The sequence below is a fragment of the Lepidochelys kempii genome, chromosome 1 (genome assembly GCF_965140265.1).
Source record: "Lepidochelys kempii isolate rLepKem1 chromosome 1, rLepKem1.hap2, whole genome shotgun sequence".
Lineage (NCBI taxonomy): Eukaryota > Metazoa > Chordata > Testudines > Cheloniidae > Lepidochelys > Lepidochelys kempii.
This window is the reverse complement of record NC_133256.1, coordinates 230,781,646-230,806,821: the sequence shown is the minus strand read 5'-3', so window position 1 is coordinate 230,806,821 and position 25,176 is coordinate 230,781,646. Positions and strand designations below refer to the sequence as shown.

General features: G+C 41.0%; 1 protein-coding gene across 12 annotated transcripts in view; it reads right to left on the bottom strand.

Annotated features, from left to right (window-relative positions):
- Positions 1 to 25,176, bottom strand: part of LMNTD1 (lamin tail domain containing 1) — a 295,913-nt gene that overhangs the window by 29,031 nt on the left and 241,706 nt on the right. For 9 of the 12 annotated variants that reach the window (XR_012155637.1, XM_073317668.1, XM_073317740.1 and 6 more), the window contains 5 exons: positions 24,228 to 24,414; positions 23,083 to 23,202; positions 21,248 to 21,465; positions 19,975 to 20,147; positions 10,939 to 11,027 (listed from right to left, as the gene is read on the bottom strand). Coding sequence is in view for 9 of the 12 variants with exons in the window: in XM_073317668.1 (XP_073173769.1) it covers positions 10,939 to 11,027; positions 19,975 to 20,147; positions 21,248 to 21,465; positions 23,083 to 23,202; positions 24,228 to 24,414 (787 nt within the window). In the remaining 3 variants the exon portion in view is untranslated. Of the gene's footprint in view, positions 1 to 3,288; positions 3,446 to 7,932; positions 8,007 to 10,938; positions 11,028 to 19,974; positions 20,148 to 21,247; positions 21,466 to 23,082; positions 23,203 to 24,227; positions 24,415 to 25,176 lie in introns of those variants that run through there. The other 3 variants (XR_012155635.1, XR_012155636.1, XM_073317712.1) reach the window with 2 other exon arrangements.

The following is a 25,176-nucleotide window of genomic DNA, read 5'->3' as shown; positions in this document are numbered from 1 at the left end:
TGCAAAGGAGCATGGGGTTTGGACAGAGACATATCTTAGGGGAGGATACAGTAAAGGGGGTAGTCTATATGCTACTAAAAAGGAGAGGATAGAAGTTGGTAAAGGACAGGTAGGACCTGAATGAAATAGTCAAATAAAAAAGAGTCCCCTTCAGTTCCATCACATGCCAGCAGACAACTAAATATTGACAAATTTTATAAGTACTTGTATACAAAGCTAGAAATCTAAATACTAAAATGGATGAGCTTGAGTGCCTGGTATTAAATGAGGATGTTGATATAATAGGCATCACAGAAACTCGGTGGAATGATGATAATCAATGGGACATAGTAATTACCAGGTTACAAAATATATAGGAATGACAGAGCTGGTCATGCTGATGGGGGAGTAGTTCTGTATGTGAAAGAAAGCATAGAATCAAATATAGTAAAAAACTTAAATGAATCAAATTGTACTGTAGAATCTGCATGAAGAGAAATTTCATTCTTGAATAATAAGAGTATACACAAGGACTATACTACAGAGAACCTGACAAGGATAGTGACAGTGACCATGAAATGCTCCAGGAGATTAGACAGGCTACAAAAATAGAAAACTCAATAATAATGGTGTATTTCAACTATCCCAACATTGATTGGGCACATGTCACCCCAGGACAGGACAGAGAGAGAAAATTTCTAGATCCCATTAATGACCGCTTCTTGGAGCAACTCGTCCTGGAACCCACAAGGGGAGAGGCAATTCTAGATTTAGGCCTAAGTAGAGCACAGGATCTGATCCAAGAGGTGAATACAACTGAACTGCTCAGTATTAGTGACCATATGTAATTACATTTAACATCCTTGTAGAGGAGAAAATACCAAATAAACCCAACAAACTAGTATTTAACTGCAAAAAGGAAAACTACACAAAAACGAGGAAGCTAAGTTAAATGGAAATTAAAAGAAACAGTCACAAGAGTGAAATACCTGCAAGCTGCATGGAAACTATTCAAAAACACCATAATAGAGTCTCAAACAAAATTTATTACCACTCCCCCACCCCAAAAGCAAACCAAAAAATGCCACCAGGGCTGAAGAACAGAGTAAAAGAGGCAGTGAGAGGCAAAAAGACGTCCTTTAAAAATTGGAAGTAAAATCCAACAGAGGAAAATAGAAAGGAGAATAAACCATGGCAAGACAAGTGTAAAGATATAATTAGGAAAAAAAGAATTTGAAGAGCAATTAACAAAACAGACAAAACTAATAGCGATTTTTTTTAAAGTACACCAGAAGCAGGAAGCCTGCCAGACCATCAGGGGGGCCACTGGGCGATCAGGGTGCTAAAGGAGCACTTGAGGAAGATAAGGCCATTGCGGAGAAGCTAAATGAATTCTTTGCCTCAGTCGTCACTGCAGATGATGTGAGGGAGATCCCTATATCCTGAGACATCTTTTTTAGGCAACAAATCTGAGAAACCGTCCCAGACTGAGGTATCAATAGAATAGGTTTCAGAACAAATTGATAGATTAAACAGTAATAAGTCAACAGGACCAGATGATATTCACCTAATAATTCTGAGGAACTCAAATATGAAACTACTAACTGGGGTATGTAAACTATTGCTTAAATCAGACGTATATATCAGATGACCGGAGGGTAGCTATTGTAGCACAGATTTTTAAAACAGGCTCCAAAGGCAATCCTGGCAATTATGGGCTGGTAAGCCTAACTTCAATATCAGGCAAACAAGTTGAAACTATAGTAAAGAACAAATTATCATAGATGAACATGATACACTGGGGGAAAGTCAACATGGCTTTAGTAAAGGGAAATCATGCTCACCAATCTATTAGAATTCTTTGAAGGGGTCAACAAACGTGTACAAGGGTGATCCAGTGGATATAGTGTACTTGGACTTTCAGGAAGTCTTTGAGACGGTCTCACATCAAAGACTCTTAAGCAAAGTAAGCAGTTATGTGATAAGAGGGAAGGATGGATCAGGAACTGGTTAAAAGATAGGAAACAAAGGGTATGAATATGTAGTCAATTTTCAGAGTGAAGAGAGGTAAATAGTAGGGACGCCAAAGGATCAGTACTGGGACCACTGCTGTTCAACATATTCATAAATGATCTGGCAAAAGGGGTAAACTGAGGTGGCAAAGTTTGCAGGGAATACAAAATTCCTCAAGATAATTAAGTCCAAAGCTGACTGCAAAGAGTTACAAAGGGATCTCACAAAACAGGGTGACTGGGCAACAAAATGGCAGATGAAATTCACTGTTGATAAGTGCAAAGTAATACACATTGGAAAACATAATCCCAGACATACATACAAAATGATGGCATCTAAATTAGCTGTTACCACTCAAGAAAGAGATCTTGGAGTCATTGTGGATAGCTCTCTGAAAACATCCGCTCAATGTGCATTGGCAGACAAAATAGCAAACAGAATGTTAGGAACCACTAGGAAAAGGCTAGGTAATAAAATATCATAATGCCACTATATAAATCCATGGTACGTCTGCACCTTGCATATTGCACGCAGTTCTAGTTGCCACATCTCAGAAAAGATATATTAGAACTGGAAAAGGTACAGAGAAAATAATTAGATGTATGGAATAATTTCTATATAAAGAGAGATTGAAAAGATTGGGACTTTTCATTTTAGAAAAGAGACGACTAAGGGGGGAATATAATAGAGGTCCATAAAATTATGAATGGTGTAGAGAAAGTGAATAAGAAAGCATTATTTATCCTTTTATATAACACAAGAACCCGGGGTCACTCAACCAAACTAATAGTCAATAGATTTAAAACAAACGTAAGGACACTATGAAACTTGAAACCACTATGAAACCACAGCACACTATGAAACTTGTTGCCAGGAGATGTTGTGAAGGCCAAAAGTATAATTGGGTTAAAACAAGAATTAAACAAAATCATGGAGGATAGGTCCATCAATGGCTATTACCTAAGATGGTCAGGGATGAAACACCGTGCTCTGGGTGTCCCTAAACCTACAACTTCCGGAAGCTGGGACTGGACAACCGGGATGGATCACTCAATAATTGCCCTGTTCTGTTCATTCCCTCTGAAGCTTCTGGTATAGGCCACTGTCAGAAGACAGGGTACTGGGCTAGATGAACCATTGATCTGACCCAGTCTGGCCATTCTTATGTTCTTAAGTAGATTAAGTTTGTTTAAACTGTAAAACTCAGTGTGTGTATAAACAATAAAACCAAAAATTAAATGCAAGTTACAAAAAATTGAGTAGGAAGTTACAATGCATCAATAAAAATTCAATTACCTCTATAAGCAGCACTTTGACTCAGTTGTATAAATACATACAGAGAATGTACAGTATGCCCTTGGACCTCCTGTTGTGTGAAGTGACTCTCTCTTCTGTGATTGGCACGCTTTGCCTCAAATCCCCGCTCTTGCAATTCCACAGGCTAAAGAAAGAGCTGTTGGCAATTTTTTAATCATCATTAGCCAGCATAATCATCTCTGCAGGGTCACTGTGCCAGCACCGATGTTACACACTGAAATGACACTCCTAAACATGCTCACTATTTCCAACATGCTCATGCGTACTGTTCCTGGACCTATTTGCTAAAACTAATTTCAAAGCCAATATAGATGGAAGCAGGATCTTTCCTAATGCTGAATCAAAGAAAAAGAAGCTGCCCTTTACCTAACCATTTGCAGTTGTTTGATTTCCACTTATATTTGACATATATTGTAAAATGGCACAACACATGCTGTGACAGCTGTATGGGAAGCGAACGACAACAGAACACGCTTAACACTAATTTCAGCTAATGGAACAAATCTATTCCCAGAATACATTTACCTCTCAGCTGTTCGACAGGTTTAAATTCAGTGTATGTTAGCAAAGGGTGAAACTATAGAGGATTGGGCACAGGTGCTGGCTTCCTCCGGGCCCCAGGGTGTGTGTGTGCGTGTGTGTGTGTGTGCAGGGCTCAAACCCACCCCCCATTAAAGTATTTCAGTGAACACTCCTTCCCCATTGTCAAAACACCCACGACCGTTATTAGGTTCCACTGTCAACTGTATTACATTCCTAGGTCATAGCCTTGTGAGCTACTGAATAGCAATCTGAACACCTCAGCTTTGTTCCTATAAGGTATGTCTACACAGCCGGTGGCAGCGAACCTCCCACCTCGAACCGACTGACTTGGGATAGTGCTAGCCCTCTAAAACTAGCTGTGTAGACAGCACATTGGGGTTGAGGCTTGGAGTGGAGCTTGGGCACTGAAGCCTACAGAGGGGGTGAGCTCAAGCCCCTGAACTCCAGCCTGAGCCACAAGGCTTGAACCCAGTTAACAGGACATGGTCAGTTCTACGCTACAACTTTGAACCAGACTCTAACCAGGTCAAGGGACAACTATATTGTCACCAGATTCAGATGCCTTGGCTACAGTTCGAGTGTCGATGGGGCCTAAGGATGACATCAGGCATGGACAAAGCCAATGGAATCTGCTTGCTTTCTTGAAATCAGTTTTCTTCCCAGCTACTTGATAGGACTGAAGATGTCGCTGAAAGAGTCTCCCATTTTTAAATGGTGAATTGGAACATGGAGTGATTTAGCTCCACTCAGGTTAAAAAAAAGGAATGCTTGTTAAGTGAAGGTGCCTGGGTATTCACTTGCCTGGACATAAGTATTAGTAAGAGATATGAAGGAACTGAGATGGAAGGAGAATTTGGTCTCTTTTTCCAGAATAGCCCTAACCTGCTCTTCAGTGCCTGTCTAAGACGGGGGTGGAGTGGAAGGAAAGAAAAGTGAAACATACACTAAGCATATCCTCACAGATCTGTATGATGACTCCATCTATTTTTTATTGCTTGAAATTAACTAAAGCTTATAAAAAAAGCAATCCTGATGGCACTTGAAACTGATTGCCATCTACCCACAGCACAGGTGGTAAGCAGGGTAAGTGTCTTCATGCTGTCCCACCAATGTGCCTCAACCCTGTCCAGGAGGGATCAGCTCTAAGGATGAGTAGATAGTTCATTCTCTACAGGGACGTCTGCACAGCAGCTGTGAGGCTACGCCCCAGACCAGGTAGACAGACATGCTTACTCTGCTTGAGCTAGCGTACTGAAAATAGCAGTGTGGCCACGGTGGCATGGGCAACAGCTTGAGCTAGCTGCTCAAATACAGACTTCCCTGACCCCTGGGGACGTACTCAGGCAATTAGACTGAGCCGCTGTGACCACACTGCTATGATTAGCGGGTAGCCTGAGCAGATCTAGTGTCTGTGTCTGTCTAGCCACACTGAGAAGCATCCTCCCAGCTGCTGTGTAGACATATCCCAGGTCTATTCCATCTTTGGCCCCATTACGGAGATTGCTACTTTAAGGTGGTGCTTTGAGATGTGCACACTTGTCCATTAGAAACTGGACTGAGGCTCACAACTCATTTGCAAACAGACTATAGCATAGCCGTAAGGTTGTAACAATCCTTGGTTATCATGACCTATGCTGGATTTGAATGGGTGGCATACAGGTGAAAGGCTCTACAGTCAATTACTGATCCATTGAGACAATGAACCCTCCCAGCTGGAGCTATTCAATCTTAATGCTAAGTGCAAATGAAACAGTTTAGGTAAGAAGGAAAAAAGAAATTGCGTTAAGCAGAACTTGAATGCTTCACCTTCTTGTCCAAACATATGAATCCGGGGTGCCATTTGTTATTTTATCACTCTGGCCAACCTAGTATGGAGGGAAGGGAAGAACAAGATAATATATCTGTGCTCAGACCTATTATGATGGATATTTATGTATGTGCTTAGAGGATGGGGGTGGGCACAATGACAATAGTGATAACAGTGGAAGTACTAAAATCAGTATTCATACAGCTATGTATGATTCCAACACTGGCCTCACTGTGATTATGGATACTTACTTATTTTATTCACCTAATTTTAATACACTATCATCTAGAAGTACATTTATAACGTTTTGAAGGTGTAGTTGGTGTGTGCATGCATATATAATACACACACAATATGCACTGTACCTTCTGTTTAGTTCAAACACTGATTAATTCAATCCTCTCTAGAGTCAATCAAGACTTCAGGAATCAAGTCACTTTTATGGAAAACAACATAATTTCCTCTTTTATTTCAATCTCTTTGGATAGGCTTGATTGAATTATTTAATTACTGTCAGAAAAAAATGTCATTTATTCAGTAGAGGGCCCTCCCTATGAAATCAAAGTATAAAGAGACAAATATCCATGCTGTTAAAGAGAGACTGAAACTTGCATTATTCAAATAATGTTATTGTCTTCCTACGTGCTACCATGCAATGTGCTAAGAAAGCTGTGATTTGTTCATTAGAGATCTCATGGGTAACCTAATCAGCTGCTTAAAGTATTTCAGTCAAAATCATAGGAATGGTTCTCATCAAAAATAAACAGAAAGCACATTGTCTGTGTAATATGGGAATTATGTGGGGAAAAAACACAGCATTTAAATCTTCTTTACATCCCAACAAAAGATGAATTGATTACTATTATTTATTATGGAGACTGTGGTAGCACCAAAAGGCTGCTGGGTGTTTTCCAAATACAGAGGAAGAGATAATCCATGCCCTGTAGAGAATAGGTCTCAACAGATTAAAAAAAGCCTTTCTCTGGGTATTGACAACATACTGTAGTTAGAAGCGGAGAACACTGGAAGTTTCATGAACAGGCCTGTTCTTCAGTCCAGTTTTTCAGATCCCAATGAAGTTTGCATAGTTCAAGTAACGAGTGGCTCATAATTGTCTGAGGTTATATATGTTGTGCTATCGATTTGCATGATACATTACAGACATGTAACAAGTCAAAACCCCTTTCTTATGTATCTTACATTCTAAATTAGTAAAACATCATCATTCGGAACGGCATCAGACAGTGGCAGGGGGATGCGCTGCACAAAGTCCACAACAGAGAATATGGGGGAAAGGAATAGAGCTTATTGGAGATCTAACAGTTTTTAAAGAAATCTGAACGTTTGATTGTTTTTGTTTCATTTTTTAAAAATTTCAAATATGGAAGGAGATAGCACTGAAGGAGAGATTAATGAGGAAAGGCAAAATGACACATAGCCTGCAGGACTCTATCACTCCGCAGGACTCTATCACTCCATCATTTTGAAAGTATCGGCTATGGGGGGGAAAAAAAGGCACTAATTCTGCAATTGGATCCATATGAGCCAGACCCTTGCACCTGCAGAGAGCCCCAGTGGGGCTTTGCATGAGAGGATGTAATTGCTGGATGGGGACCACAAATGGGAAATCCAGGGCCAGATTGCTTCTCTCCCCTTGCTTCCACAGAGCAGCTCTGGGGTAAGCCAGTCCTGTTTCCCATCCTCCGCTACTTACAGGGCCACAGAAGAATTCTGGGAAGACCTAGGAGCGCCCTCTTCACCATCCCATTCCACCCAATGGTCAGATGGCAGTGCTGGGTGAGCAACTGAACTTTTTGGCTCTGATTCTATTATCTGAGTAGCATCTTAACCTTTCAGTGCTTCCCCAACTCTAATGGCCACATAGCACTGAAGCAATCAAGCCCATTTGAGGAAGGTATATTTTTGTCATGAGAAAGTGTCTTTAAATGCAAATGTCCTTGATCACAGGAGATAGGATTGCATGGCACAATGCGCTATTGCAAAATGTGTTCCCATGAAAAGCAGAAACAGCTGCAGACGTGCTAGTGGCAAAGGGTGGAGAATGAAATTAGCACTTTCTAGGTTCTTCGGTAAGTACCAACCTAAAGAATGAGCAGACTTTTTTTTTTTGGATTAATGCCTTTTTTTCAATTAGAAAACACCTGAACCATACCATGGCCTCTGCTCCTGCTTGAGGAAGAAGATAATCTGAAGTCCCTCCCAGTGATCTCATCCTTTCCAAAATCAACAAGATTCCTTACAAGTTGCAGTCTCTCTCTCTAGAGCTGATGACTGAACCCCACACCCTGGGACATCTCATTGTTCATTAGATTTGCATTTCCTCCTCCTAAAGAAAAGTAAAATTGTAACACAAAGTAACATGTGAACAATTCTTTGTTAACTGGGCTGAATTAGGCAGGCAGATGGGATCCTGACCTCTGCATTTTCTTTCTTAGTGAATTTATGGCCGTTAAAAGGTGGTGTCAATGCAAGCTTCCCCATTCCATCCCAACAGTGGGTCTCTACCTTACCCTTGAGGAGCCTCTTCTCGAGGCCAGGGGGTACAGCAATTCACAGTCTCTCCCATTCTGTCTTTAGTCTGTCTACTGAGATGACAAACAAAGGAGGCTAGTTTGTTGCAAGAGGGACAGCTGTCCACTGGAAACAGACTATCAGTTCATTTCAATAGAGTCATCACATAGTCGCTCATTATCAGCCTGGGCTGGACTTGAACTGGTAATCAAGAGATGAAAGGCTCTGTGTGTCATTATCAAGTCACTTGAGTCATCTAACCCCCTAGTGAGAGCAGCTTTTCAAAAAATGAATATTTAGCAGAGGACGTATACTTTGAAAGCCTCTCTAAGGGACTTTGGGGGCTTGTCTAGGCAAGGAAATTTATCAGCATAATTATGCTGTTATCTTTAAATGGCTAAAGCGATACCAGTTTAACTCCCTAGCTGGACATTTTTATTCAAGAAGAAGAGTGCCTTTTCCCAGTTTAGCTGATGTCACTTTGGAACTGGTATAAGGTAAAGGCAGAAAAAGGCACTCTTATCCCACAATAAAAGTCTCCACATGGGGAGTTTCTCTGGTATAACTATAGCAATAGAATTATACTGGTAAATTTCCCTGTGTAGAAAAGCCTGTTATATGGGATCAACTCTCTAGGGCTTCTGAATTGTGTGCCTCCATTGAAGGCTATGCCAGAAGAGCTGAATCTTTGGTGCCTCTCAGAATTTCCTAGCTAGCTGGTGACATCACCATTGTACCATGCACATGCACCTGGGAGAGCATGGGCCTCATTTTTATTTACTCTAACAATGTGTTTTCACTGTGGTCACCACAAGCATAGGTGCTGGAACTAGGGGTGCTGGAGGTGCTGTTGCACCCCTGGATTGAAGTGGTTTCCACCATATACAGGGTTTAGTTTGGTTCGATGGTTCTCAGCACCTCCACTATACAAATTGTTCCAGCACCCCGAAAATAAGTGATCGGCGCCTAGGTTAGCCCAGTAGTGACCCCCCCCCCATGGCAAAGACACACAAGTTACTGTGTCCTCAGTGGTGCTGCACTCCCCCGTGTCACTAGGACTTCTGGGGGCATATCCCATGGCTTTTGGTGCTACAGTAAGTTGAACTGCTCTATGATTCTTTCCTAGTGAACTAAGAGAACTTGTCTGTCCTTCTGGGAAGGCAGTGGAGGATTATCAGCATTTGAGTGGCTAAACCAGTGCCCTGACTGCAAAGCAGGTGGGTTCCCAGCCCAAATGAAAGTCTCACTCTGGCTTTGGACTATAGCCTTAGCTACCCTGGTTGAAAGCACCAAACATAAGAGGTTTTTGTGTGTTGACAGGAAGGGAACTAGGAACAAAAGCCTGGGTTAACTCTGCAGTGAAGACATACTCTAAGGATCTGCCAGTGTAATGGGCTTTCAGTATAAATAAGAATCAGGTCTCATATCTCTGGCTGCAAATAAAGAAACCCCTACATTTCCAAAACATCACATAGGGTTATTTTTAACTGTGACAGTAAAGTTGAATTGCTCAGCTAAACCCTGAATGCTACTTAGAAAACCAAGAGATTAGAGACACAGATGTTTGGAAACAGTCTTTCTGGATAATCAGCTTCTTTGAATTCAAGTAGTATCTTGGCAAAAGCATGATTCATACTCAAAAGGACATTTTATCTAGTATTACTAATGCTAATACTTTGCACTTCTAAAGTGCCTTTCATCTGAGGCTATGAAAGCGCTTTTACAAACATTGATGAATCAAGCATCACAACACACTTTTGAGATATGCTTTATTGCCACCACTTTACAGAAGGGAAAACTGAGACACTGATATGTTTATTTACACAGGCCTATACCTAGTGGAAGAACCCTATACCATGTTAACAGTTAACAAGCAAGCACATCCAATCTTTTAAAAATTCCTCCAGGATTTCTTTTTCATTTCAGTGTAGTGTACATAGACTGGCTGTTGATAATAAACATTTTTACATCTGTGTAAATGCATCTAGCACTTTGCAGAACATTAACCATAATAGAGTTATAATAATTATTATTATTATAGACCTATAGAATATATATCATATATATAGCTCAGTATTCATTACCAGCCAAATCCCATAGACTGCAATGAGCTTTGACTCAGGTCTTAAGAAATGTGGGTCTGATACTGAAGCAACGTTTAGCATTTTCCTAGGTATCTCCTGCATTTACCTATTAGTTAAGTATTCTATATTGCAAAAAATCATGGAACTGATCTTTAGAAAAAGTTAGAGATGAACCCAAGCCAGGAAGTTTGGATTGGGAGCTTAACGTTCTCCCAGTTTGGGAATTTACAAATTTAGGGTCCTGGGATGGGTCCATTATACAGGGCTTGATTGTGAGTCTTTCTATAGGATAGTGTAAATATAGAGAGGTCTTAAAGTGGGTGAAAGTGTACAACCACTTCAAGGCCTCTTTACCCTACCAGAGCAGTGTAAACAGCCTTATTGTAAATGAGAATCAGACCCATACTCTCAAGCTGTGAATGCAAACTTCCTGCTAATACAGTGGTGTTTCTAATGGTCACATTATATAGATGTGATCAAGTTGCACTGTTTCAATACAGAGTCAGATCTGAGTCTTGAATGACTGGTTCTGATGTAGGCCTCTTAGAACACAAATAATAAAAAGAATTTTCAACAAAATTAAGTTTTTTGTTTCCTTTTCTTTATCTGAACCCTACTGTTCTTGCTTTATTGAAAAGGGAATTTGTCTTCATCTCTACTTACCCCTGCTGACCGGGTCAGCCTTCTACTTTTTCCATTAAAACTTCCTGTAGCTGTGTTTCTGCCCCGGCTGCTTCCTGCATACAGAGTGCCTGTTGGTGGGAACAAAAATTGTTTCCATACACTGATTTTAAAAGGAAAAATAAATCTCAAAAGTAATAAAGTCAACAACAAAAATCCTCATTTTCCTCTCAGTTTATGGAAAAAGGTTTAAATAAAAAGCACATTGTGATAAATCCATGGTCACCTAGACCTTCTTGGTTGTTACTAAGATGCAGGTAACTCAATTTCCCAAGAAGTTGGTGAAAACAAGTGAAGGGTGAACTTTAAATGATTTAGAGACTTGGTCATGCTTATCTAAACTGTCCAGCACTTTTGAGTTTGCAAAAGTGAATTGAAAATCTCATGAGAACAGCTCTTCCTATAGGCTGAAATCCTGACCCCATGGAAGTCAATGGGAGCTTTGACATCGATATCAGTAAGCTCAAGGTTTCACCCACAGTATTTACATCTGGGTCTGGTCAGAAACCAAAAGTAAAGAAATGGGAGAAAATGAATAATTATGAGAAAGTTTACTGATCTTTTTCAAAACTAAAAAAAGGGCTAATTTCAATTTGTGTGCACAGATTTGGGGGGACAGGGATGGGGGTGGAAGTCTTTATCCAAACCCATTCACCCACACAAAGTGAGAACTTTCTCTGGTATGCTGGACTCTCAGCAGTTGAGTCTATTTGCCAAGACCCAAATGTGGGACACAGTGTGGACTGTTAGCCAATATTACATATATGTTAGGCATACTACACACCACATTAAAAAGGTATTAGTGGCATGATATTAATAGAATATACATTACATATTGTGACAAGATGGCCAATGTTAGTCTGGTGGGTCCTGCACTTTTCTTAGCAGGGAGAAAAGATGCCACCCCTTGCCCCTGTTCTTGGGGCATCAATGGCCCTGCTAGTGGCCCGGGAAGGTGGTAAAGGAGGGAAGCAGGGGAGGGGTCTGGGTTTGCCCCTCACTCTGAGCCTCAGTCCTCTCAACCCCTGCAGGTTCTTACCCTCTTCCACCTTGGGTGGGCTACCTGCAGTCCTTAGATGCTGGGGAAGGGAGTCTCCCTCCCCTACTAGGGCAGCATCCCCCTTACTTTGGTTCTCTGATTTTCCAAGTCTCACAGCACACCTCCAAGCTCCAGCCCTCTCTCCTTCCTCCTCCTCTGTCTGCCTGGAGCAGGGGGGTTTTATTAGGTTCCTAACAGGGCCTTGATTGACTGCAGGTGCTCCAATTAACCTGCAGCCACCTTCCCTAGTCTACAGGGAACCACACCTTAATTAGCCTTGAGCGTATATATTTCCCCTCTAGCACTCTCCCACTGCTCCCTGGCCCTTCCGTACCATAATATAAATACTTGTTGGGAAATTATGTTACCTGACTGTATTATGCTCTACCCACAACTCTTGTTGCCCCATGTCCAATATCCCACAATACTTTGCAAAGCTGAAGTCAGCTTTGGAATTAGAAAATAGGACATTTGTCAAAGGTAAAATACATTAATGTTCTGCCCCAGTACAAGCCAGGAATACTAGTGTCCCTGAATGCAAGTATCCAAAACAAAGATAAGGAAGGTACAGAACAAGCAGTTAAGGATTGGTAGGAACTAGTGGGTTCAATTTTAGTGATGCATAAAAAGTTTTGTAACTTGTAAAATCATCCTACAAATACTACTAGTTGAAATGCATCTCTTTGAAGAACACCTTCTGTGCTAGGTGAACATGCTGTGAGAATTTGCTTCCCAAAAAGAGGGTGTGTATGTCTCCTTTTCTTATTGTACTGTTTCGTCTTTAGACAATACATTTGGCTAAATTCAATTATTTCATCTCGTGAACATTTTAAAGAACAAACTGCGAGAACAGTCAAACAATTGGCTATACCTTTGAGTCAACAGAACCAAATAGTCAAGACAGTAGTGCAGACGGATTAAGAGGAGGTGGTATTGAATTCTCTTTTATAAATGGCATTTTCACCTTCGCTTTTTGGTCGCTTTGTATTCCTGCTTCTAATACTTGACAGTAGAAGTGAGATAAATATTAAATCTATGCGGGATGGAGGCAATTTAGAGTTGCAACAGAAGCATGTTTAAAACAGACTTAACAGCATAATGAGGGCCAACAAATCTTTTCCTGAAAAGAGAAATGTATCGATATATCGATAATGGGAAGTGGTTGTTGTGTTATTACATCAATGCTGTTTAATGTTTAAACACTGGTTGGGAGTTTGTTTGCATGGTAAAAGCAGTTTTTAGAAAGGAAGGAAGGATGGAATATTTGCATAATACAGTTTGACATGTATTTAGGCCCCTGCTGTTGCCCCCTCGCATAGTAAAAGCCATTTTTTACTCTGATATTTCTGAGAATTTTCTTGTAGAGAACTTTCCAGTGGGAGAAAGGGGCTAGGCAGGAATGTGCCCTCTTCAGAATAGCTGCCCCAAATATCTGCATGTGACTTTGGTCATCCACACAAGGTCCTGTACTCCCACTGTGGGTCAGGATCCTGGAGGCTGCCTGCCCTTTCCTCTTGTAGGCGAAGCTCCATTGAAAATGACCTGCCAGAGAAACCCTCTGGGGGTCTCTGGTGTGGGAGGGGTCTATGAAAAGGTTAATACAGCATGAGCACCATGTTGAAGAAGTTCTGCTGCGCCAAAGGGTGGATGACGGGTATATTTCCAGTCCTGCCCCAGCCTGCCTCTCTTACCTTGGTCTGCTCTGACCCCATTTCCTTCCTATGCACAGACCCTAGCCTGCACAGAGAGAGCTCCGCACAGAGAGTCCCTGGGGGAGGGGTGGAAGAGTACCACAGAGGCACTCCAATACCCTTTCTTCGTAGACAAGGGGAGATCCACACATAAAGCGCCCCTCCATGGGGAGAGGTGGGTTAATCTGGGCCCAAACTCCAGAACATATCCCATGATCCCTGGTTGGTCAAAAGGAAGCACAGTGGGAGGAATCCGAAGTTAAGGGAGAGCTAACGAGGAAGAGGGCTTAGTTAGGTGAACGTATGTTGCTTTGTTGGGTTGGAGTGGTCATTTTTACACAGGTGAGTAATTCAAGATGGGGGGGAGGAGTTCAAACACAATCCTTTGAAAATTTGGGCAAAAAGGTATATTCAGAGGAACCACAGAGCATGATATTTGTTTTCTGCCTGTTGTTCCCTGTTTACGTAGGAGCATAGTATCCTTATTGCGTGATACCAGATGTTTTCCTTAATCAGGGAGCCAATTAAAAATAAACTGAATTTTATGCAATTAACATAAAATAAATGCAATGCATCTGGATTATACGCTGTGACTTTATACATTTCATACAACCAGTTCAGCCTGTGCACTGAACAACATTTGTGGAGGGAGAGATTTTCAAAGGCATAAATGGCTGTTTGGCACTCAGTTCCCCTTGGCTAAATGCCCTTTGTACCTTGAAAATACTAGAGTTTATTTTTGTGAGAAAAAGTCAATCAAAAGCATTTTCCCTCCCCCCGCAGTTATTATAATAAAGTATCAACTCATCTCTTGAAGACTTTGTGTGAAGAGTTTGTGGGAGCATCCGATGCTAGACAGGATTGCAGTCATGCTGGCTTTCCGTGTACAGCATACATTTTTTCAAATGCTCCACAGCTTTCGAATGTGCAGAAACTAACGTGGAGATTGTGTCCTTTTCCTCCTCACTGTCACATTCACTCTAGTTCGCTCTTTCCGTGTAGATGTCAGACTATCTCCACAACTGTCTCATCACAGAAATGGCAGTCTCCTTACTCACTGTTGTTGCAATCTACAATCCTTCACACATTCCCTATCAGAAACTGGGTCTGGTAGGAAGAAGCAAGTTTTTCACTTTATTTAGCTGAAGTTTCAACCTGAATTTTGTGTGTCTCCTCAATCTTTGGTCGAAGGCTGATCTCAGAGCCTGACAATACCCATGCTTTCTCTCCATAGAATCAGCTTTTTAATGACCCCATGGTTCTGCAAGACATGCCCAACACTTGTAAGTCTGATCGCTTGATGATTTCATAAAGTGGCACTTTCCTTTTATCATCCAAGTGCAGAGTTTTGTGGTCTTTATTTCATAACTCCATAGTATGCTTTGATTACAGCTGGCATGTTATATCAGGAGGCAGGAAAATGTGAAATACCATGAGTAGGGATGGCTCAATATAACAAGTATCAGGTTGCACTTCCAAGTTATCCAAGAGCAGAATTGCTTTTCAGAGGCAAACCTTACACTTGCAAACAGAGTTTCAACACAGATCAACTTATAAGAGTAGTAAATGGCAATGAGTGTGCCATTTGTTCAGGTCCTCTTCTGATATGTATAGTGGACCAGTCTGTTTCAATATGTTCACGTGAGAGAAGCACTCTCTAGGTCTCTCTGTCAGCAGGAGACAGAGTATGTGAGTGCCAAATCCCAGACTAGTGACAACCTTTTACTAGGTAAGTGACACCAATAAATACCAAGAAGCCTGTTTTATTGTCATTCTAAATTGGCTCATGTGACAGGCCATTATAGACATTCCATTGTCTGGCACAGGCATAGCCTAGCAACCTCATCAGCTGCTCTCATCTGTTTCCTGTACAATTTCAGCCACTTCATTCCATGTCTTTTTAAGACATGATTGCTGGTTCCTGACCATTCAGCTTCAAGCAAAACTGAAGTGCTTTCTCTTTAAGCAGGGGTCCTGAAAGAGCAGTTCCCTTCTTCTCTCTCATCAAAACCAAAGATTAAATCTTTGAATCATTCTCAGGATCATTTACTATTCATAATTTTATGTTCTTTGATCCTGGGGAGGAATCACAGGGCTAGAACAGAGCTGTGCTGATTTACATCAGCTGAGGATCTGGCCCAAAGTCTCTGCATTTTTTTCTTAATTTATGTATTCTTGAACTTCTTATGCCATATTTAATGTTCAGAATGTTCAGAATTTTTCCAAGGCTTTCCTCTATCTTGAGTTTCCAAGATAGGATCAAAGGACCCTGCTTTTTCTGGCACACCAAGGACACATAAATACAAATGGTTGCAGTCCCTTACAAGCAGTAAGCAATAAACAGACTGGACATTTTAAAAACAAACAGGCTGGCAATTTGCTTGGCAGGCAGGTAGACACACTGGCAGGTCATTGGATAATGAGGTTGAGATAGTGGAGTTTAGAAAATCAGGATTCTATTGCATTTGCAAAATAGCTGTACAGCCCCTCCAGTGCCTATGCATGAAACTGCATTCTTTTCTATAGTGTGCTTCCAGAGTGGCTATTTTTAAATGTATGGGCCTTTGCCCTCCTCAGCACCATAGTGAGATTGTGTGCTTCAGTTCGGGGTGATTGGCTTGAAACAGGGTGGGGCAGTTTCTGTGTTTCTTCATCTGAAGAGACAGTTTACAGTTTTGAAGGTTGGAAGTCTGTCCTCAAGGAATTAGAGATGACAAAGAAGACAGGCTTTCAAAACGCAAGTTAAGGTGCAGCGTGGCTGTCAGTCACATTGAATGATAGCATTTTGGAGAAATCGGGGTGCTGTAATTTGTGACTTGATGCTGACAGGAATGTTTGATTGATCTGGTGTGGTTAGTTGATCTGTCTGAGAAAACAATTAAGTTTCTTCCCCTATAGCTGTTGCCATAATAACTTGTTTAACCTTCACACTGTCATTATATATGCCCCTAGTACAGTTTATTCCAAAAGCGCAACAGTGTGTTTATATAACCTCATTTACAAGGGCACATTTTATCACACAGTCCTGTCTGCCACATGTCAGCATCCTACAATAAATGATATGGGTATGACTCGGCAACCGTTACTCATTTTAACTAGAACTTCCATGGGCAGTCCCACTGACTCCAAAAGTCACGGGAAAGCTCATGAGAGTAAGTGCTCCTCCAAGTGAGTGAGGGGTGGAGAACTGAGCCCTATGTGTTTGTGACAAAAGAGGAAAAATAACAGGGAATAAAAGATGATCCTGCTTCACTGGATAAAGATGAGGGGTGTGGGCAATGCATGGCTCCTTTTTAAAGAATGTGTGCGCAAAATCCTCTCCCTTCCCTCCCTCCCTCCCTACCCCTCGTTCTCCATTTTCCACTGAACGTTTAAGTAGTGTTTCTCAGCCACTGGCGACGTGAAAAAATTTGGATTGACAAAACTTGTGTTTGGCTGAGACTTCGAAGTGCTTGCTTTTCAACGCATGCCCTGGCTATTTGTAAACCCATTGAAAAGTTCACAGCTTAATATTTTGATTCAGAGCGAAATTCAGAAGCAGCAACAACAAAATAAGGAACCAGTGTGGCACTTTTCTGGGGAACAAGGGAGATACATTGAACTGTGTGATATAACTGAAATATAAAGAAAGTCCCTTTGGAACTTGTGAGCTGTGTCAGTAGCTGCTTTCCCCTCCCACGGGGGAGGCTGAAGGGAAAGAGGAGACACTTAGTGCATCAAGTGTATAGGAATATAATTAGGCAGATCAACAATATAAGCAGGAAATACATTACTCATCAGTCACATAAAGCAAGTTAGAGTTGAAGTGACAAAATTTGCAGTTGACAAAATTAATGAGGTGGGTCAATGTTAGAGAAAACTGAGAGAAACTGCAGAAGGAGCTAACAAAGCTAGGTGAATGGACAGCATGATGGCTGATGAAATTTGATGCTGATAAATTAACATTGCAATGAATAACTATTCATATACCTTACTGTATGGTAACTGAACTGTATATTAACCATAACCACTCAGGAACAAGACCTGGATGTCATTGTGGACTGCTTAATGAAACCTCTGTTCCATGTGCAGTGTCAGTCAAAAAGGGAAAATGTTAGGTTGCATAAGAAATAGGATGTAAGACAATACTGAAAATATTATAATGTGTCTGTGCAAATCTATGGTACACCCTTCCCTGGAATACTGTACTGTTATTATTATTAATATCTCAAAAGGGTGTAGCAGATATAGAAGTGGTTCAGAGATTGGTGACAAAAAGTATTAGCTATATGGAAAAATCTTCCATGTGAAGAAAGACTGAAAAGACTGTTGAGTTTAGGGAAGGGATGAGGAAGAGGGGACACACTAGATGTATACAAAATAATGAATGGTATATAGAAAGGAAATTTGGCATTCCTTTTTACCCTTCCTCCAAAACAAGGGACTTTCAAGGAAACTGCAAGGCAACAAATTTGAAACTGATAAAAGAAAAGACATTTTTACACATTATTATTGTATTCCCAGTACAGTAGCATCTAGGACTAGGGTCCCTTTGTACTAGGCATATTACATACACACAATAAAGAGACAGTCCCTGCCTCAAAGAGCTTATGGTTTTTATACACACAGTTAGCCTGTGGAACCCATTGCTAAGATATCATTGAGGCCAAGAGCTTGGCAGGATTTTTTTTAAAAGTACCAGATGTTTATATAATGTATAATGAAAACCGCCAGACTGTAAGCTCTATGGAGCAGGGACCATAGTGTTGTTCGTGTTTGTTCAGCACCCTACCACAATGGCTTTAAAAATCTCAGGTGAAACCTTCACCACTACCACTGGGAGACTATATTACAGACTACTAGAGCTTATTGGTAAGAAACATTCAGCCTAGAACTTCCTACGCTCAGTTTGGTCCCATTCCTCCTAGTTCTATTATCTGGAACCATGTCAGACACTTCTTCTCCCTCCTTGGTGTTATCTTTCCAAACATTTGGCAGTTATGTCTGTCCCTTGGTTGTCAAACGTATTTACTTCTGTGACAGATATGGGAATTTTCTGCAATATCTTTGGGAGATCTTACTGTATTAATTTTATGTATCACCATGGGCCATGGAGTGTATGTAATTCAATAGGGGAGGCTGCCCACAGCCCTCCAGGAATTAAGAACCATGGGAATGGGCAGAGTGATTAGGCAAATACACTCAGAATGCAACAGCTCTGAAGAGGTACCACCACCTGGACAGACCTGAATATACTGATTCAAACTGGATTCTCTAGAGACCAGCAAACAAAGACTCAGGGCCTGCTTTCTGATCCAGCAAATGGACAGGACCATCTGTCCAAGGTAGGCCCAAATCCTTCCTGGGAAGAGTTGGAAGGACTTGACCTATTCATGGGGGTCCTCGTTCTGAGCCAAGGTGGTTATGAACTGTTGTCTGGGGTTTGAATGACTGTTTACCTGCCAGAGCCCTTGTTGGTGTGAGGGGTGATCTCTTGTAACCTAATTAGAATGTATACAGGTTCTTTTGTTTTTAATATCTTCTCTGTGTAATGCTTTTAGCGTAAGAATAAATGTGCTTGCTTAGAAAGAGCTGTCTGGTAACTGTGGGCCATTATGCTGTTTATAGCCTCTGAGGAGAAGGCAAGTCAGGCGTGCTGACTAGCTGGGCTGTTCACAGTGCAGCCAGGAAACTGTGCAACCTAGAAAAACCCCAATCAAGAGAGGAGGAGAGAGAAAGGTATGTCTCTACTTAAGAAATGTGATGGCTGGGGGGGAGTTGGGGGGGAGGCCCGGAAGCCTAAGAGTGGATGCCCTTGCTGGACCACAGAGGGGGAAATACAGATGCAGTTGCCCTGAACTGTGACAACTTCTTAATCTTTCCTCATAAATCAATCTCTTCATACTCTTAATTACTTTGGCATTCTTGTCTGAATTCCTTCCAGTCTGTCAATAACTTCTTGGGTTTGAAATACCAGAGTTAAACACAGGATACTCACCAATGCTTAATTAACAACTCATAGTCAATACAAGTGTCTCTCTCTCACTGCATCTTGGTATTATGATTTTCTAAAAAAGAGTCAATCCTAACTGCAAACAACTCATATTAACAACAACAATAAACTCATGTAACGCTTATTTTTAAAAACCTATACATGCAGGATAAGTGTATGATATGAGTGATAACACATATACATTACTAATGCAGAACTACTGATCTTTTTCTTCCAGCAAATTTCAAAACATTTCTGCCTATTGAAAACAATATCTTGCATCTTGAACCTTCTACGAGCACTGCTCTCTAACTCACCTGGTGCTGGGTCAGGTTTTGCTGACTGACACCTGGACTGCCTGCATAGACTGCTGCCATCATTGCCCATGGTTAATGGTCTGAGCAGAGAAAAATGAGGATGTGTCGGAGAAGCTGGACTTCGGCACCAAGAATTCTGAGTAGGGAACAGGGTTGCTGGGATCTTTTTTTCTCTGTAAACAGAAATACAAATGATTCTATTCTGTATATTGTATATATCTTAATATATATGTATAGTACACATATTTTATATAACTTGAATTATAGGTGGAGCAGTAGCAGCACCTATATTAAGGCTAACATTTTATTATAATCCCTTATTTACAGTTGTTTATAATTTTGCCAAACTTTAACCCTTTGGGCTGAAATTTTCCATATTGACTCTTTGATTCAGGTTGAATTTCTTTGGAAATTTAAGCAAAACCTGTTCAACCATTTCCAAGAACAAGGCTAGTGAATACTAGTTAGTTTGGCCAATGTTAACATTTTTTGAATTGTCTTTTGAACAGCTCTAGCCACAGCTTGGAGCAGAAGGTTGAAATTTAGCAGAGGAATACTCCCGGGGGCAGAGAGGGGCCTTTTACTGTCCTCATTAAAAAATCTGACCTGGTTTGGTCAAATTATAAGCCACAGAAAATTGCAATTGGTACATGTAAAGTAGAACACATTTAACCCTTATCCTTTGAATTTCAAAACATTTCAAGTGCATTGCACATGTTCCCATTCTTCAGTGAGCATGCTGCAAGGATCTAACAACTAAATCTCTGGAGGCGACAGACAAAAATTGCCCATGCTGCTTTTCCCCTTCAAAATATCCTGTGGCCTAAATTAAGATGCATTGCGCTGGAGCAGGAAACTATGAGTTTTAGATCCACATTTTTCACAAACTAGTGTGAATAATTCTATGAACATCACAACCTTTAGACTATAAGCTCTTTGAGGCAGTGAATGTGTCTTTTCTGCCTGGATGTTGCCTGGCACACTTTTGTGTGCTCAGTGAGTGAATAATATATAATGAACTCAGGTTTTCTTGCAAAATGTCCTATTACTTCATTGACTGAAACTAGTGCTCTCTCGCACAGAACCTAAAACAAAGTTTGGTTTGGATTTTGTTTGAAGGTTCAGGTCAGTTCTTATTTTATCCTGCCCATTTCACCCATCCTATTAACAACTTTCTTTGCAAGACGCTCATTTTAAAAACTTTCTTTCCACAGCCAGCCCGGAATAGTGCTATATTATAATGTCAGAGTACAGTTAATAGATGGATGGTTACCTTTTAATGAAAACTGGTCCTCGTTCCTCAGTTTGACCTTGGACAGCCCCTTCCTGTTCTGTATCAATTATCACAGACTCTGGTTCCTTTTCCCATTCATCTCTTTGCATTTTTGTTGGCATAATTGGCTTTTTGCTGCTCTTAAGGTATTTATCATCTTCTTGCTCTTCCCATCCTTGCTTTCTGTTCCAGTGAATAGGTGTGTACCAAGCAACAGCCTGAAGAAAAAGATGCTACTCATTCAGTTACTTCATTTAACTAGCAAGTTTATTGTTTCTGTTACATAAGGAATAGTGTGTGCGGGGGTGAGAAAAGAGGCAAGGGAAGTAAAGGTTCTAAGATATTTTTGAGCTGACTATATTCAAAGGTGTGCGCCAGAGAATAATGGCAAGGCATCAAATCACAGCCATTGATTTGATCTTTAAAATCCATTTTCAGTTCTTAAAAGTATAGGTTGGATTCATAATGTAACAGCTTTGCAATTCAACTGCTTGACTTAAATGAAACAGACCTATTACCAATGCAATGGCAAGTTTGGCCAAACTAAGGAAGAAGAGAGGGGAAAACAGTATAAAAATTTGAATAAAAACCAGCTTGGATCAAGTAAATTAGATTAATACTGTAAAAGGGAGACTGGATAGTTTGGATGGTTTGAGGAAACTGGTCTCCAGGTCACTGGTTCAAGTCTGCCTCAGGCTAGAAATGGCCAAAAAAATCATTGCCACTGGATTACTTTTAGGATATGTCTACATAGCACAGTAAAACCTGCGGCTGGCCCATGTCAGCCAACTCGGGCTCACGGGGCTCAGGCTGTGGAGCTGTTTCATTGCTGTGTAGACACCTGGGCTCGGGCTGGAGCCTGGGCTCTAAAACCCTGCAGGATGGGAGGGTCCCAGAACCTGGACTCCAGCCTGAGCCTAAGCCCAAGCCCAAAGTCTACATAGCAGTGAAACAGCCCCACAGCTTGAGCCCCGTGAGCCTGAATCAGCAGACATGAGCCAGCTGTGGGTTTTAGTTTGCTGCTTAGACATACTCTAAGTCTGGTCTCAGTCTCATTTCTAAGTGGACAAAGGTCCACCTCACAAAACCCACCACAACTGCCAATATTGTTGGCAATTGCTAAAGGGTTTGCCCATGGACTGAATAGACATGGATAACTGAACTTCTCACCTCTATGGGGGGCTCTCTAGGTTAAGGAAGAAGCACACTGGCAAGGAGACCTGCAGAAAACTTGCACTGCCGGGGCCCATGTTGTACCTGTTCGATGCATAGTAGACCTTCGTACTGCAAGGCTGTCAATCTAGCCCCTTTCTTTAGTCCTCAAGGTCTCAGTAATTAACTCGTAAACTCACACAAGGTTCACAGCCAGGATCTACTCACATTATGTGATTTGCTCAGTTAGGGCTCATGGGCTCAATCCTGCAAAGTCCTCAGTACTGTGGCCCTGATCCAGCTAAGCACTTAAACTCATTTACCTTTCAGCACCTGAAAAGACCCATTACTGTCAACAGGATCTAGCACAAGTCCAGACTTCAAAAAGGTATGGAGGGGGGTGACACTGGGGGAAAACATTTGTCCAGTCCCACTTGCAAAGCGCAAGTATTCAATGTTACATTTTCAACGTACCCGGAACATTGAAGCTTAACAAACCCAAGACTCACATACCAGTACACCTGCCACTTTCTTGGGTTATTTGCTTGCCAAAACTTTGCATTCCATTGCTGCTCTTTACAATTATCCATACATCCGGCCATCCTTTTAAGAAGGATGAGTAGAAGAATTTAGCAATTCTATTAATTACATGACAAACAGCTCATAAGAATCAGAACACTCACTTGACCATTAGGTTCACAAAGAATGGTAGTGCACTCCGAGCCTGTTTTAAACCTATCTTGCTCCTTCCAAAGGAAATCTGATGGAGGTTTATGAAGCACTTTAGCATCTGCTGTCCATACCTGCAACAATCCAAAGGAAGTAGTCAGATATAGAGGGGATGGTCCTCAGTAAGAAGCAGCAGGTTTCCCTCTCTCAAGGCTTTTATCCATGAAATCAAAGCCAAAGGGACTGCATTTCAACATCTGTAGCAATGGCTTGGTTATACTTATTATCATCAAGACCTGCTCTAGTGGATTAATCAAGATAAATCTGAGGGCATATTCTTCAGGCACTAACCTTAAATTTTTTGGGGGGGGGGGTGTTAGCCAATGTTGCTGAGGATCAGATTAACCTCAATAGGAGGTTTCTTTTTATTTATGCTGGGTATTTTAACGGGCCTGCAACATAGGTCTTTACAATCCCAGTCCACGATTGATTTTGGAGCCTCCCAGCGTGGGAACAGGCAGTTCCAGTTGGGCAACAGTAATTTTTTCTCCTTTCGTTTTATACAGAAGATGTTAACAACATCATGCTCTGCAAACTGGATGCAATTATCTCACTATCTGTGGCCTTGATCACAATCGTAGCAGCAACAGGAACCACGATGTAAACATTTTTCTCGTGTAAAATGATCCTAATTTACTTTTGCTAGCAGCATTTCTAAAGGATTGACCTTCAGATCCACGATTTCAGTTCAGACCAATCTCTTTGTACTGAAAATTATGTTGCAGTATGGAGAGATCTTACAGAAGCAATACTTAGAGGGAAGAGTGGGAAATGGGGAAAATTCTTTATGATATCAGGCCAGAATCTTCAAACTTTCTGCAGAATTTTGAAAGCTGGGCTCCTTAATCCACATTTAGGCACCTAAATAAAAGTCCCCTGATTTTCAAAGGTGCTGAGCTCTTGCAGCTCCCGTTGAGTTCAGTGAGATTTGTGAGTGCTCAGACTTCTCAAAGTATGGATTTATGAGCCTGACTTCAAGCATTTTAAGTTTGAAATTTTGACCTTGCATTACAGTGGATGAAGAGCAACTGAGTTACAGAAGATAAACTCTTAGCTATCCCCTCTGAGTTCATTTGGCATATTCCTCTTCTGTACTCACGGTTACAGTAGAATTGGCCTTCATTCTGATCCTTGGTGGGAATCTGAATAGAGTTACTGGATGGCCGCTGACATTTTGCTGGAGTGTATACTCCCCAATGCCTTCCTCTTTATCAGGGGAACAGTTAAGGATCTTCACAAAATGACCACCTGAATGAACTTCTGCAATTTTTAAGTTGCCAATAGCACTAAATAATAAAAGTAGAATCAAAGATTTAAAAGCATTTCACAAATGAAATACACATGCCTTTAACTATAACAGCCTGCCCCCATGTCTGCATAATAAACATACTGTATGCAGACTATTTACAATAATAATAATCTGCACTTTACATAGACCCTTTCATCTGAAAGACTCAGTGTGCTTTACATATATCAACACAAACTAGCTATCTTACATATTTTTGGCCCCACATTACCATTGGAAATTGGTACTTTTTAAAAAAAATCATCATCATCTCAGTTTGCTATTTGTATTTTCTAAATGTATTTAGGTTAACATTTTTAAGGCTGACCACACAATCTGGCCATTAGAATTTATGGGAGTTGTGTGGCTAAATCCCCTTGTCAGTTCTGAAAATCTCAGTCATTGACTTCATCTATATATTTTCTCCCTCCTTTCTTGGATTTCCGCCTGTCCCTCATTTTCATTTTCCTTTGTGGAGGAAAGGGAAGCTGATATTATTAACCAATATCTAAGAAACAACACGTTAAAACAATTAAGACCTACTCTCTCTTTCATTTCAGAAATATAGCAAACAAGGGTCTGTGATTTATCTACAGAAAGCAAAGGAACTCCTTGAGTGAGCAGAGGAACACTTTATCTTCAGCAAGCACTGGAAAACAAATTTATCTCTGGAGCGTTCCTCTTCTAAGCAACTCACACATGTCAAGAAAGCTCTTTCTAAAATGCAGTTATGGACTATAATGCTCGTTACTTGTCTTATCAG